At 46.4% G+C, this 14,532-nt stretch overlaps 2 protein-coding genes across 3 annotated transcripts; one reads left to right on the top strand and one right to left on the bottom strand.

Annotated features, from left to right (window-relative positions):
* Nucleotides 1-30: 30 nt before the first annotated feature.
* On the bottom strand, nucleotides 31-6,648 carry rnf6 (ring finger protein (C3H2C3 type) 6). The gene is made up of 4 exons (XM_040167392.2): nucleotides 6,471-6,648; nucleotides 5,232-5,387; nucleotides 4,058-4,222; nucleotides 31-3,633 (listed from the first exon to the last, which is right to left on the bottom strand). Exons 2-4 carry the CDS (start codon nucleotides 5,371-5,373, stop codon nucleotides 1,784-1,786), a joined length of 2,157 nt encoding a protein of 718 aa, XP_040023326.1. The 5' UTR covers nucleotides 5,374-5,387; nucleotides 6,471-6,648; the 3' UTR covers nucleotides 31-1,783.
* Nucleotides 6,649-7,096: 448 nt separating this feature from the next.
* On the top strand, nucleotides 7,097-14,107 carry cdk8 (cyclin dependent kinase 8). 2 transcript variants are annotated; one of them, XM_040167690.2, is made up of 13 exons: nucleotides 7,097-7,651; nucleotides 8,915-8,990; nucleotides 9,296-9,406; nucleotides 9,857-9,997; nucleotides 10,617-10,674; nucleotides 10,758-10,889; nucleotides 11,001-11,144; nucleotides 11,802-11,871; nucleotides 12,064-12,136; nucleotides 12,312-12,409; nucleotides 12,596-12,674; nucleotides 12,782-12,940; nucleotides 13,153-14,107. In XM_040167690.2, exons 1-13 carry the CDS (start codon nucleotides 7,524-7,526, stop codon nucleotides 13,276-13,278), a joined length of 1,395 nt encoding a protein of 464 aa, XP_040023624.1. In that variant the 5' UTR covers nucleotides 7,097-7,523; the 3' UTR covers nucleotides 13,279-14,107. The 2 variants fall into 2 exon arrangements, with proteins under 2 accessions (XP_040023624.1, XP_040023623.1); XM_040167689.2 differs by having other exon boundaries at nucleotides 12,596-12,683.
* Nucleotides 14,108-14,532: the final 425 nt, after the last annotated feature.

The raw sequence follows: 14,532 nt of genomic DNA, 5'->3' as shown, positions 1-14,532 counted from the left end.
CGCGCACACACATGAACCCTGCATTCCGCATTTCCAGGCATAGCAAAGCTGTATTTTATTCCATTGTTAAGGAGCAGAGAAGAAAACCCATGTCTTCAATTTATTACATAGTAACATATTTATCTTAATTGTTAACTCTCATCACATTGTAACATAATACATATTTCCAAAAATTGATGTTTCCATATTATTAAATAGGAACAGAATAAATATTCACTTCTGAGCTCGACCCTCTCAAAGTCTCCAAGCTGGACATACATTGAACAAAAGCCTTCTGAGAACCAGGTTCACTGAAACACTGGACCGTTACTTCAGCGCGCGCACACACACAAACTTACATGCACACAAACGCACACACAGTTAAACCATACAAACGCTCTCCACTCTCACTATGTCATTCCTGCAGTTTTATTAGTGACACGTTATCTGCAGAGGTGTAGCAGCTGCTATGGACTGTTGATGGCGTTTAAAGCGACCCTAGGGACAACACACTGACTGGGTGCTAAAGTCACCTGTGCTACAATGGAAATGTCCACATCTGCACATGTAACTTGAAGAAAAACAATAATTCAATTAAGATGTGTTGACAGAATCTTAAAATTGTAGTTTTTGAGTCACCGTTGCGTTAATTGTCTCGTGAAGATGACTTTGGCGATGCGTTTGTAAAATTGTTTAAAAAAAAGAATAAAAAAAAAAAAAAAAGAGTCCAGACTCCAGGTTCTGGTCTGCAGATGTATCTGGCTCAGTACTCAATGAGACCTTTGTGACCCAAGTCCCTCGTCGTCGCTCACGTGTGGATCCGCAATAGCAACAGGAACCGAGGGGGGACTTTGATTTCAGGGTAAACAAGACTGTTTTAAGTGGAGATGATAATCAGGCATTACAATGTAAACAACAATAAACAGCAAAACCAATACTGTTATTTCTCTCCGTATTGCACAACTCATACTAAATGACATCACTGAATTCCTGATTATCACATTCCTCCTACGTTTAACTAGAAGTGTGCTGCTGATATGGTTGATGTTTATGGTTTGAAAGTGGCTGATTTTAGTGGGTGACTTATAAAGATTAATCCTGCATTGCAATTATACAGAAATGTATGTATGGAGCTTAAACAAATACTACCGGGCACACAGAATAAAACTTATTTCAAAATTAAATACATACATCATACACACATCCCGTTAAATCATACATTTTATAACAAACTGTCGATGGACACTTTAAAATGGATGTCAAAGCTTTAAAATGGTGAATGTGAAAAATTATGTTTCCTGCTTCTTTCTAAACACATTCCATGTGAGGAGCTGCTTGGATCAAAACCATAAAAACACAAGCAGTTGTGAGTTATTTACAGCTTATACTGAATGAAGCAAGTCTAGAAGTGATTTGTGTGGACCGGTTGTGACAAGGAGACGTCACATGTGTCAGACATTAAAGAGTTAAAGTGAGACCAGTCAGCAGCGACTCCCTAAGCATTAATATCATCCATTGACATGGGCCTCTTAAGCTTTGTGATGGAGACCAGTGAAACGGGAGATGGCAAAAACAATAAAACGTATAGGAAGCTGAAAAGAGTCTAAAAAAATAAAGTTTTGTAAATTCTCTGCATTTATAGTTTCTTTTTTTCTGCACTTTTGGTTCAACCTTCTTCAACTTTGTCACTATGGATATTTAAAAAAGAAAAATCAAACCATGAAAGCGCTATGTACATGCAAAGCCCATTTGGGTCTGCTCAGTTCAGCCAGCCAGGAACTTAATAGTTGCGTTTGAGAGCAAATCAGTCATGATGCACTGCAAGTATGGGCTGCCTGCAGATGGGACAGGTGTTGTTTTCAGAGAGCCAGCGGTCAATGCAGTGAATGTGGAATTCATGGGAGCAGGGCAGCCGGCGCAGCTTGTTGCCCTGGGCATACTCATTGATGCAAACACTGCATGCGCGGCCTATCTCTCCCTCCAGACTGGCTTGCCCGTAGGTACGTGTGGATAGATTGTCAATCTGCTCTTTGGTGAGCCCCCTCGGGTGTTCGTCATCCTCCTCGTCATTGAGCAAGAAGAAGTGGGCCAGTCGGAGGATGGGTAGAGTGCCGTTCTCTACCAGGTTGTTGGTGTCTCTGCTGGTGGCCCGTGCCTCCGTGCTGCTCACCACCGCTCCTCCGACCCTGGCCTGCCCTACCTGGTCCTCCTCAGCGCTCACCAGCCCTGCCCTCTCCTGATCTACCCGGCTGGCGCCTACATGGCCAGCTTCGGTCTCGCTTGTATGTAGACGACTGGCCGGGCTGGTGCTACTATTTGTAACGCTAGCATCCGTGTGGCTAGGCGCAACAGTCTCTGAATCAGCCTCGGTCTCCATCAGGGAGCTTAGCTCCCCGAATCCAGTCATGATCTGGCGCAGAATGGAACGCAGGGCGGTGGAGTTGGGTTCGCCCAGGCCCGTCTCACTGATACGTCGCAGCGGGATCCGGATAGTGCTCACGTAGGTGCGGATCCCAGCTCGCTCAGAGCGGGAGATGGTGCGTCTAAATCCACCACTGTCACTTTCAAAGGTGACCGTATTCTCGGCTACCCGGGCGCGAGAACGCGTTCGGCTGGCGATGCTGTCCCGATCGCGGTTTTCGCCAGGTCGGATCCTTCTCACCTGCAGGTCCAACATGATAGTCGGGTGCCGTCGCACCGCCGAACCTCCTGCTCCCACTGCATGTGATTCACTATCGCGCTCTCCTGACTCTACAGCGGGCTCAGTTAGAGCTGCAGGTTCTGCCACAGCCTCCACCGTCTCCACGGAAACAGAGCTTGTGGCACTGCCTGGCTCAACAGTGGGGATGGCGGAGCCACTGACGCCACTACTTGACGGTGGAGTGGTACTGGCCACAGGTATTCTGTGCAAGGGGGAGCGACTGCGCCTTGACAAGCGGGATGAAACCCCGCCGCCCGCGGCAGCCCTGCGTGCACGACCACGTGATCGAGTCCTCCTGCCACGCAATTCGTGTTCCGCCGCAGGGGCCTGGGACGCAGACTGCAGGGACACACGGGGGCAGTCTAAAGAAGCGGACATATCATCACTGCCCTGCACTACTTCTGCATTCAGGGCCTGAGGTTGCACCGGCGTCGTTTGATCAAGAGGCGGGTTGGAAACAGTAGGAGCTGAGGCTGAAGAGTGCAATGTGGCACTTCTCTCAGCAGCGGGTGGGGAGGCCACGGGTGCAGGGAGTGCAGGGGGGCTCATAAAAAGACTGGTAGTGCTGCTGCGCGTACGGCGTGTCTGCATCCTCCTACTGAGGGCGGGGCGAGGGGTAGGGTACGGGACTGGCCGTGGCGTGGTTGAGGGGCGGGGGTTGGAGAATGAGGAAGCAGTGCGTATGGAAGGTGAGGTTATGCTCTGGGCAGCCACGGGCAGCTCTGCGGTGTCCACGGTGTCATTATGTTCCCCTGGCTCTGGCTGATCATGGTTAATGTTGATCTCCAGGCTAAAGCGAAACTCTCCACTGTTGGGGTTGGTCCGGCTGACAGCACGCCATGTCTGGTTGCCACTTTGCCCACTGCGAGTAGCATTACCAGTGCGTCTAAAAGTGTTCAGCCACTCCAATAATGAGTCACCATTAGATGGTTCGGCTCCAGGCTCTGCGGCCCCTGTGAAAAACAAAAAAGGTTTTACTCCCAAAAACCAATGTATTACTCCCAATAAAAACGTATGGTGCAAGGAAACCCACAAAATGATTGCAATTTCCTTGTGTCCATTTAAAACACTAACAGCGTTAGACGACCATTCCAATTTATTAATTACGAGGCTAAACCAAACTCACTATTTTCAAATTGCCAAAGATTACGTCGAGCAAACAAATTAGTCATATTTGTCCCATAAAATGTGTGACGAATGTTTCAAGAGGACCGAACTTCATCAGTAGGGGCATTGTAATAATCCAATGATCCTCTTATACAGGTTTTCTTACATTTTACAAGTAATCAATAGTAACGTAGACCCAATCCATATTGCGTCATGGCTAGTGAAAGCAACATTTGGAAAGATCAGAAAAAGACCAGTTGCTCTTCCTACCTGCTGCTCGTCTCCCTCCGGCGCCTCTCTCCTCGGCCTCACCGCTGCCGCCCTGCTGCTCTCCAGAATCGGCCGTTTGCGCACGCTGCTCGGTCCGAGGCTGAGAAGACATTCGCTCTTTTGCTCCGTCAAGGCGTTGCCGAAGCTCCTCGGCAGTCACCTCCCCTGGGAAACACGCAAACACGCGGGCCGTTACGTGGCGTCAGTGGGAGCGGGTCAAGCACTATTGCCGCTCCTCTTGTGAGAGGGGATGATTGGCTATGGCGTTATATTTGTGCCACAATGCTGAGCGCGTAATTTTAAGTTTTGAGCACAGAGAACTATATTTTAGCAAAGAAAAACATTCCGTGCGCGCAGTTTACTGAGGTGCCCTCGCCACAAACCGGTTTTCTGCGCGCAGGCAGCCGTTGCTGCGCTCGCTCCACCTCTTTACTCTGCGCTCGCTCGACGGTTCACTCACGCGCTCGCTCGACTTGCAGCAGCGTTACATTTGTGCCACAAAACCAACCAATCAGAGAATTAAAGAAGGTCCATTGTGATTGGCTGTTGGTCTCCAATCACAACGCTAGTAAAACTACCTACAGCATCGCGGAAGCTCAGCGAGTTGTTGAAGTTTGCAGCATTTGTGCTAAATGCTAATGGACTGGATTAAAACACTTGCTGTTCTCATCATTTGCTTCGGTCATGTCTGATGGTGGCTAGCCGGACTTCTAATATCACTCGTTTTTGTCTTCTTTAGGAAGCGTTGTGATTGGAGACCAACAGCCAATCACAATGGACCTTCTTTAATTCTCTGATTGGTTGGTTTTGTGGCACAAATGTAACGCTGCTGCAAGTCGAGCGAGCGCGTGAGTGAAACGTCGAGCGAGCGCAGCGTGAAGAGGTGGCGCGAGCGCAGCAACGGCTGCCTGCGCGCAGAAAACCAGTTTGTGGCGAGGGCACCTCAGTAAACTGCTCGCACGGAATGTTTTTCGTTGCTAAAATATAGTTCTCTGTGCTCAAAACTTAAAATTACGCGCTCAGGATTGTGGCACAAATATAACGCCATAATTGGCACTCATGCAGTGTGACACCAGGTACCGTATTAACTTAAAACGTTTGGAATGCATGTTGACGCAAAGCCACAGCGACAATCACATATCAGTACGTCAAGACAGGACGTGTCCTTCCTCACCAGGGGTGCCGAGCAGATTGCTGTCCCTCATCAGGCGGTACTCCTCTTCACTCAGTTCATTAATGAAGTGATAGTAAGCCTCCTCCCGACGAAGACGCTCTGCCTGCCTCCGGCGTTCGTCTCCCCCACCAGGAGGGTCCATCCCCTTGAAAAGTGCTGGACCACAGATGAGTGACGATGTCAGTCAGGGGTTGGGGGTGTCATGTGAGGCTACTCGCGGTAGCTTCACATTTAGCCATCATTAAAAAAAAAGGTTCAAGTAACACGCTGCCTGCTAATTATGTGATTACATTATGTTGCTCAATCTATATTGGCTGATCGATTATATTTTGGAAAGAAAAAGAACGAGCGATTTTCTTGGCTCTATATCTCTTACCTGGTTGTATAATAAACCAGCGGGAAAAAATAATTGTTCCAGTATCTTAGTCTTAAAATGACCAATCTCTAGTCAAGGACGACACTTAAGACAACGCCATCCATTTTCTACCGAAAGACTCCACCAGCAAGAGGCAGCTACAGTAATCTTGCTAACGTTTAACCCGAGGACAAGCGCCGTAGATTTATCTAATGTAGCTTGTGGGTTAATGCTCAATTTAGTCACTGTAAGGCACCGCCATTTATAGATCCCAATAACAACGTTGTCTTAATGTAAGCTAATGTTAGCTAAGTTATATCAGTAGCAACGGAAGGCCATGTTGAAGGCAGGCAATAAAGCAGCCAAACTGGCGTTGTCATCCTGGTTAGCCACCAATGACCGGCCTAGCGCTCTTGACGGACAAGCCAGGCGTCCAATCGTTGCTCTGCAGAGGCGGGCCGCGACAAACTAAACGGAGGTCTCCTCCATGTAAACGCAGGCAAAGAAGGAAAGACAAAGAATCCTGTCAGCTTTATCACAGAACTAAACATTAAAGATATTAATGCCTGGCGATGATTACAGGCGTTTCCACGCAAACACAATAGTCGGTTTTGAGGAGCTTTCAAATATGCGAAGTGTCATTCCGAATGCGCAATTCCATAGTTGCTAACCAAGCACTAGCAAATTAGCACATCTAACGAAAGCGAATAGCAGTCCGTCGACACTAGTGTTAGCCGACTCGCCAGCGAGCTGTGAGGCTGTAAAACTCCTCGGATATAAATGTGATGAAATGTTTTACCGAGTAGCTAATGTAAACACAGCGTCTACGTAACTCTAACACAGTTGTATAAGAGATGACAATTACATTAAAAGGAATTTACTACCTGACAAAGCAGCGGTAATATGGACGGTTTGCTTTGCACTCCCTTCTCTCTCAAGATGGGACCAGTGGTGCTACATCAGATAGTCCGTCAAAAACAAATGTCATAGCTAGATTTGTTCCTAGGTAACACGATATCTGCAAAAACATTGTCTCTGTGTACAAAAATGGATCGAGCGCAGTTTTACATTATATATTGATCTCAATGTAAAGTCTTAAATGAATGAGACTCTTAGAAGGGTTTACAAAAAAGCCTTTTATTTGAACTGTTGTTTTATTTGATTCTTTCGTCTAATATTGGGAATGCAAAAAATCCTTTTAACTAGCTATTTATTAATTAGTACTAATCGATACCCAAACTGAATATTCTGCTGTTTTATTGTACTTTTGCAAGGGTTAGGGTTTATATATATATATATATATATAGTTATTCGCTTCATTCAAAGATGCATGCTTTTTATTTATGTTATTCTGGGGTAATAGGCATAAACATCTAGGCAGATATTTATTTTGTGCACCTGTATTATAGCACCGAATAATGTGTCAATGCAACAAACTATATTATAGTACAATATGATTTTTTCAACATACGGTTGTTATAGTTAAATACACCATTTCTGATAATAACGAGTACGAATTTCCACGAGGTGTGCCGTCTGTATACCTATTTTCTCTAAACCCCTTTCTCTGCTGCGGGGCTTCCTTCGCGACGTTTTGCGACAGTGCCGTGCTGACATACGGCACCTTAACCGAGGCAAAGTGCGTCTCTTCAGAGCAAGTACCGGCTGAGTGAGACGCAGCAACAAGAGAAAGGAATACACTTCGGGCTTGTTTTCTACCTGGACCACATCCGAGCAACCACGCGCCCCTTCCGGTACCAACAACTAACCCCGAAAACTCGATGTGGAAGCTGGGCTGAAGGAAGAAAGGGCCACGCAGGGGACGGCAACTAGCCGACTTGTCGAACCGAGCTCCGCGGAGTTAGCCCGGTTGGCTCCCAAGCGACGCTTTAAAAAAAAGGGGGGGGGGAGAAGGAGTCTGAGTCGGGGGGGTGAAAATGGACTATGACTTCAAGGTGAGGCTGACCGGCGAAAGAGAGCGCGTCGAGGACCTGTTCGAGTACGAAGGATGCAAAGTGGGACGAGGCACTTACGGCCATGTATACAAGGCGAAGAGAAAAGATGGGTGAGTTGACGAGCAGCCGAGGCCTCGAGCCCCTCCGAAGCCCTCCGCCGGCCCGCTACCTCCAGACACCGCGCGCTCACGCCGAGGCGTGTTGTTATTAGAAATTAGAAAATAAGGTGCCCACGTCTATCGCCTGACCTGTCAGGATGCTGCTGATGCTTGTGGGACGCGTGTAACTTCACTGACGCGTTGTTGTGTGTCTCCGAAGTAGTGGAGTTGTGTCTCTACGTTATTTTTTTTTGTTGATATGAAGTAAGATCCTTTGCAGGTGAGTTTGGTGAACCTACAGCAGGTGCAAGTGCAGCCAGATATAACTAAATGGTGTGGGACCTTTTTTGTAAGGTTTTAGTTTTATACTGCTGGTCATTCAAATATCTCAGTAAATTATTAAAATGTGTTCACTCATAGAGGAGTCAGACATGAGAGCTTTGATTAGTATTTACTCTTATTGTCTGTCATGTTATTCCTCTTTCGTTAGCCACAATTTCGTTCCCTTGTTTGTGTATTTTGTGTTTATTTAATTCATTTTTTTAGCCTTCTGCTAAATTGGGGGAGAGATATCATGAAGGAAAAGATACGTGCATGGCTGGGCCCAACTCAATCAAACTGGTTCATGGTCAGATCCTCAAACACCCAGGACCACCAGGGGGGCCACCCACCTTCATTTACAAACCCTGTGTTTACGTCCCCACTGTGTTTGTAATCTAACCCTCTGGTAAGCGTGTCAAGTGTACCAGGACCAGAGGAGGTCAGGAGCTGGAGGCAGCCAGAGCTGCTGGGCCCGTGCTCGCCTATTATCACAGACTGGGCGTACTGGCAGCCAGAACCACACTAAACATCCCTCAAGTGTTTATGGATGCTGGTGTTCACTTTAGGAGGCTCATGTTCACGGCACTTTGTGAGCTGCGGCGGTCGGACGAGGCCTGGAGGAAGCACGGGTTTGTGAGATTGTATAGGCTAGGCGGAGGGAGGGGTTCCTACCGATACGTTCAAGTGAGAGCGAGTCCCAGTGCTCCGTTTGTCCTTCGCCATCCACCGTGCGGCGCCGCTTTCCTTTCCTCTCCCCCTTGTATTGTTTCGAGCCTCAGAGCTGAGCTTGATTGCACAAAATCAGGAGGTAACACAACGTGGCTTCAACTCAGAGTTCCAGTGCCAGCTGCCAAACCCCCCCCCCCCCCCCTTATGTTTCTGTGCAGACAGCTCTCAGGGGGGCCTCACGGTCTGGTCTGGTGTTGATGTTGCTCTGCCTCTCTCTGTTTGTAGGAAGGATGACAAGGACTACGCCCTCAAGCAGATTGAAGGCACTGGCATCTCCATGTCAGCCTGCAGGGAGATCGCAGTAAGAACTGCCAGTTTTGCGTCACTCCTTTTTTGACATCCTCATGCGTTTCCCATGCGGCCTTATACAATGTCTGAATCACCTGCACTTTGTAAAGTAAGCAACTGTCATCAAACTCAAGAGTTTGTAAGACAGTGATGTCATGCATACAAAGGATATACACAATATTGGTATCAAAAGCTGTGCCAATCAAAATTAATTTTTAATCTGAGGGCACCATTCATGGTTATTGGTACAGTGCAGATTGAGTGATTTATTCTAGGTGAGTGTGTGCTGCGTCTGCTGAGTGGCTTTGTGTCTTGTAGCTGCTGCGGGAGCTGAAGCACCCCAACGTCATCTCGCTGCAGAAGGTTTTTCTGTCACACGCCGACCGTAAAGTTTGGCTGCTCTTTGACTACGCCGAACACGATCTCTGGGTAAAAAAAACTGCACACACACAACATACTGCAGTAAAACCACATTGTACGTTGACTATGGCAATCTGTGTGTGAAAAGTTTCTATCTACTTAATTTAAATGTATTTTATTAGTTTGATTGCACATGCACACACGGCAGATTGCGCTCCACAGCGCTGATCCATTTTCATCAACCAGTTGTAAGCGAAGACACTCAAATGGAGATTTTTATCACTGCTAAGTCTCAATTAAACACGAAAACACCAAGAAATATTCAACATTTGGTTGTCAAACCTCTGCTGTACTACACTTTGCAGTGTATCAGAACTGAGTTAAAATGCCATTTTCAACCACAGAGCTGTAAAAATCACACCAAGCTTACTCGTCTCTCCTACAGCAAGCATACAAATCTATAGATGTTAATCGTCATGTAGCCATACGCACAATTCCTATTAACGTGTCTTTCTGTAGCACATTATTAAGTTCCACAGAGCGTCCAAGGCCAACAAGAAGCCACTTCAGCTGCCGAGAGGAATGGTCAAGTCTCTGCTCTACCAGATCCTGGATGGCATCCATTACCTTCACGCCAACTGGGTCCTCCACAGAGACCTTGTAAGAGGATTGGGGAGGGAACGGGGGGAAGGGAGAGAAAATGCGCTGCGCAGGAAAGCAAGGGAGTTGATGAGAGATTAGAAGAATGTCATTGGGCAGAGAGGCTGTCAATCTGCATGTGTTGCGTAATGGCTCCCTCTGATGAGGATAATCATTAACAAGTTCAATTAGTCTAAGATAAGCGTGACGTTTTACGTAATATAATAATGTATACAGTACAATACAGTTTTATTTATTTCATTGGAAGATTATCACATAAAAGATTGTATTATATTTGTACTCGATTTAGTCGGATATTAACAGATTTAGTTTTGATTGGAAAGCCAATTGATCTATTTCCATCCACAGAGAAGAAACTGTAATACTGGTGCTCCTGTGCAATGCAGTAAGCGTGTTTGTCCACTAGAGGGCAGCAGCATAGTTTTGATGACACAAGCAGCGATGTGGTTCACTGAGTGACTACAGCATCATACTTGACTCATACTAGAATCATACTATGTCCAGAGTTATGTGAACAAGAAACCTATTAGAAATGTGCTCTTAGAAAGTATTTTTACAGGGTGGCGACTGTGAGCACCCCAGAAATGTTCAGAAATGTGTATCTGTCTCTTTTCCTCAGAAACCAGCAAACATTTTAGTGATGGGGGAAGGGCCGGAGAGGGGCCGAGTAAAGATTGGTATGTATGACTTCTCCTTTTTAAAGAAAACCACACACACATTGACAAGTTGTCAATGACTGACTTTAACGTGTGTCTTGCAGCGGACATGGGATTCGCCCGCCTCTTCAATTCACCGCTGAAGCCTTTAGCCGATCTCGACCCTGTGGTGGTCACCTTCTGGTACAGGGCGCCCGAACTGCTGCTCGGGGCTCGGCACTACACCAAAGCCATCGGTGAGAACCGTGCAAAAAGCTCCCACCCGCCGGGCCCGCCCCGAACTTAAAGTGTGTGTGTGTGTGTGTGTGTGTGTGTGTGTGCGTGTGTGCTCCGCTTGTCATCTCCAGACATCTGGGCGATTGGCTGCATCTTTGCCGAGCTGCTGACGTCGGAGCCCATATTCCACTGTCGCCAGGAGGACATCAAGACCAGTAACCCTTACCACCACGACCAATTGGACCGCATCTTCAACGTCATGGGCTTCCCTGCTGGTGAGAGTTCACCACTGCTGCGGGAATACTCATTTGAATTAATTAAATAACGTTCTGATGAGCTGAGCGAGTGACGATTTGTGCCATTCAGTTGTTTTTGGTGCCAATGTTTCACGGCTGTCTTTTCAATGCAGTGGAAGGATTTTCTCTTCCCACCAGAGGCCGATTATTTGCCTGCTCTTTTCAAGCCCTTTTTTTTCTTTAGGCAGTGCTGTGCTCTGTTGGCTCTGAACACCACTGCCAAGTCACAAGCATAGGAATTTTTGCTTGCAGGGCTACATTTGTACATTTGGGCATATATTTTCCAGTTCACTTCAGCTGTTTGATGTTTTTTTTCTCTTTCTACCATCTCTGCTGCTGTGTAATTCACCAGTCTGTCTGATGGATGTCGTTTTCACACAAATACGCCTTACAAATGTTGCGACAAATTTAAATAGTACAAAGATGAATGTGATTTTAGTTTTTATACTTTTTTAAACAATTTTTATATATATATATTATAATATAACATATAGTGTAAATTAATATATGTGCTTTTTGAACAGAAAGCATGACCACTTCCTACTTAAAAGATGGCAACTAACAACCTAAATGATCTGATCTTAAAGGGAGGGACAGTGTGACAGGGTGTAATACTGTCTTTCCCTCATTTATCAGATAAAGACTGGGAGGACATCAAAAAGATGCCAGAACACTCAACGCTGATGAAAGACTTTAGAAGGAACACGTGAGTGCTGCTGTCCTAGTTTTGTTGAGGATCAGAGACAAAGTTGAAGCGAAGTGCTTTTGTCTCCTGGCAAATAGACCCCTCTTAGTATCCTACACAAAGTCTTACTCCAGCATGCTGTGACTCTGAATGTTGCTCAGTAGGGCGATTGCACTGAAGGCATGAAATTCGTTTGTGCCTTCTCTCTCACAGATACACAAACTGCAGCCTTATAAAATACATGGAGAAACACAAAGTCAAGCCAGACAGCAAAGCGTTCCACTTGGTGAGTGAAAACGCCTCGATGATAGCAAAATTGCATGTCATTTGCATAACTTATCGACTTCTTGGCACAACTATAACAGAAGCCAGTTGAATTCTCCGTGTGAAATGAAGCGTGCTTCACCCCTTCTATTAATGGTTTCTTGTTTGAGGCTAACATCTTGGGCAATTCATTAAAGCTGCAGAAGCTGTTGACCATGGACCCCATCCGGAGAATCACATCCGAGCAGGCCATGCAGGACCCTTACTTTTTGGAGGAGCCGTTGCCCACCTCTGAGTAAATCACAGCACGCACACACACACACACACACACACTGTGTCCAGTTCCTCCGTCTGTTGCACTTTGGTTTGATTTCACGGTAGGGTTCCCACGATGTTGAAGCAGGTCAGTTTGCTCAAATCTTCATTTCGTGGGTATAAATGTTTGAAGTTGATGTGCGTCTTTGCCCTTTCTTTTCTCCAGTGTGTTTGCAGGTTGCCAGATTCCTTACCCCAAGAGGGAGTTCCTGACCGAGGAGGAGCCGGAGGACAAAGCAGACAAAGTAAGAAATGTCAGAACCTTTTCCTTCCGTCCTTTGGCATGCTTATTTCATAAATATCTGGAGAGGTAGACAAGTGTACACATACAATTTTTTTTTTTTATAATTAGAAAAACCAGCAGCAGCAACAGGGAAACAACCACACAAACGGGGCGGGGCACACCGGTAACCCTGACAACAGCCATGCCCAGGGCCCGCCCCAGAAGAAGGTGCGAGTTGTCCCGCCGACCACTACCTCAGGTGGCCTCATCATGAACTCAGACTACCAGGTACGGCTTTCCTCCATCGGCACGTTACCTTTTGGATAGTTCCCTCGTGTTGGCTTTGCATGTCTGGGCAGAATGTCACAACCTGCCGGTCAACCTTCAAGTCTTTTAAAGGTCATTGAGGGTAAATGTGGGGCTGGCTTTTCTGTGGCCTAGACCAAAGCGCGATGAATGAGAGTAAACAAGTATCTTCTTCTTCGTCCTTCTCCCTGCAGCGCTCCAATCCACATGCTGCTTACCAGAACCCCGGACCAAGTGCGTCACTGCCCCAGAGCAGCATGGGATACTCCTCTACCTCCCAGCAGCCGCCCCAGTACTCCCACCAAACCCACCGCTACTGAGACGCCCTTCTTACACAGACACACACACACACACACACACACGTGCATACACACACAAAGCCCTCACCATGTCCACCAGAACAAATGTACTGAGGAATAGAGGGCACGCAACAAAGCACCCCCACCCCACAGAGTGCACTTTCTATCCACCAGTCGGCAATCTACACTTCAAGATAAGACGCCCGCGACACCAATACTAGAAACACTTCTACAGAACGAACAAAGACCTGATGAGGGAGGATCATAACAATGGATACGATGATGGATCACAAACCAGCCAAGGGGGAGATGGCTTGATAATGGGGGTGGACACGTTTTAATCTGCTGTGTCATCTCCTATCCTCTTCATCTCCACACCCACACCCACGCCTGACCCCGGCCAGCTACCCCACCCCATTGAAGCTTGGATGAGACTGAAAGCTGCTATGTGACTGCCAGCGGTGATGGATTTCTGTCTGACCGTCCTCCTGTGTGTCTGTTGTGTGTGTGTGTGCGCGCGCAACCCTGTGCGAGCCTCAGCCGGGGATTGAACTGAGCTGCCGTGAAGCATGCTGGGAAATGACGAAACCCCCGCAGCTTTGGCGCTATGGGGGTTTTCGTTGATAAAGGACAAAAAAAGAGCAGATGGCAAATTGTTTTAGTCGTTTATAATTGAATCTGTATTTGTGGTAAAGTGGCGAAGCAACTCGCGTTGTCTGAGCGCCCGGCCTTACAAAACGATGGCAAACCCAACCGATGGCGTGGAGGTTGGCAGATGCAACATTCACTGTACTGTATCGAAATATTTTACATGAAGCAAGTATCCTGACAATAAAAGTGACAACGTTGATATTGTTATTTGAGTGTTTGTGAAAGCTGCTGATGAGTGATACAAACCTACGGGTTAAGCATATCTTTTGCACCTTTTAATTACATGTTTTTTCCTCTACTTTTGCAAATTTTACTTCACAACAAGCTGTTAATTATTTCTCGATAATTAAGCTGAATCCCAGGAATTGTGTTAAACTTGCTTGATACATTTTTGATGGTCCATCAAAACATCCATCTTTACTTGTTGGAAAAATTCTTCACCTGGAATCTTATTTGGGGTGCTCTTAACTTTTTTCATATGGTCATTATGTTTTAATCTGACAATTATTTTGTCTGTCTCCTAAAACTACGATTAGTCTTAGCTAAAAGTCATTTTGAAATTTGAATTATAGTAGAATCTGGAACCAGATGATATTCATGTTTAAAAAAATATTTTATTATTAT

Source organism: Gasterosteus aculeatus, chromosome 21, assembly GCF_964276395.1.
Source record: "Gasterosteus aculeatus chromosome 21, fGasAcu3.hap1.1, whole genome shotgun sequence".
NCBI classification, from domain to species: Eukaryota; Metazoa; Chordata; class Actinopteri; order Perciformes; family Gasterosteidae; genus Gasterosteus; species Gasterosteus aculeatus.
Note: the sequence above shows the minus strand (reverse complement) of the source record. Positions and strands in the feature narration are given on the sequence as shown.

Excerpts from the sequence above, each read along its gene's own strand:
- rnf6 (XM_040167392.2), bottom strand. The coding sequence starts at position 5,373 with ATGGACCCTCCTGGTGGGGGAGACGAACGCCGGAGGCAGGCAGAGCGT. Across the intron at positions 4,223-5,231 it reads CAATCTGCTCGGCACCCCTG|GGGAGGTGACTGCCGAGGAG; the intron begins GTGAGGAAGGAC and ends CGTGTTTCCCAG. Across the intron at positions 3,634-4,057 it reads CGGAGGGAGACGAGCAGCAG|GGGCCGCAGAGCCTGGAGCC; the intron begins GTAGGAAGAGCA and ends TGTTTTTCACAG.
- cdk8 (XM_040167689.2), top strand. The coding sequence starts at position 7,524 with ATGGACTATGACTTCAAGGTGAGGCTGACCGGCGAAAGAGAGCGCGTC. Across the intron at positions 12,137-12,311 it reads ACAGCAAAGCGTTCCACTTG|CTGCAGAAGCTGTTGACCAT; the intron begins GTGAGTGAAAAC and ends AATTCATTAAAG. Across the intron at positions 12,684-12,781 it reads AAGCAGACAAAGTAAGAAAT|AAAAACCAGCAGCAGCAACA; the intron begins GTCAGAACCTTT and ends TTTTATAATTAG.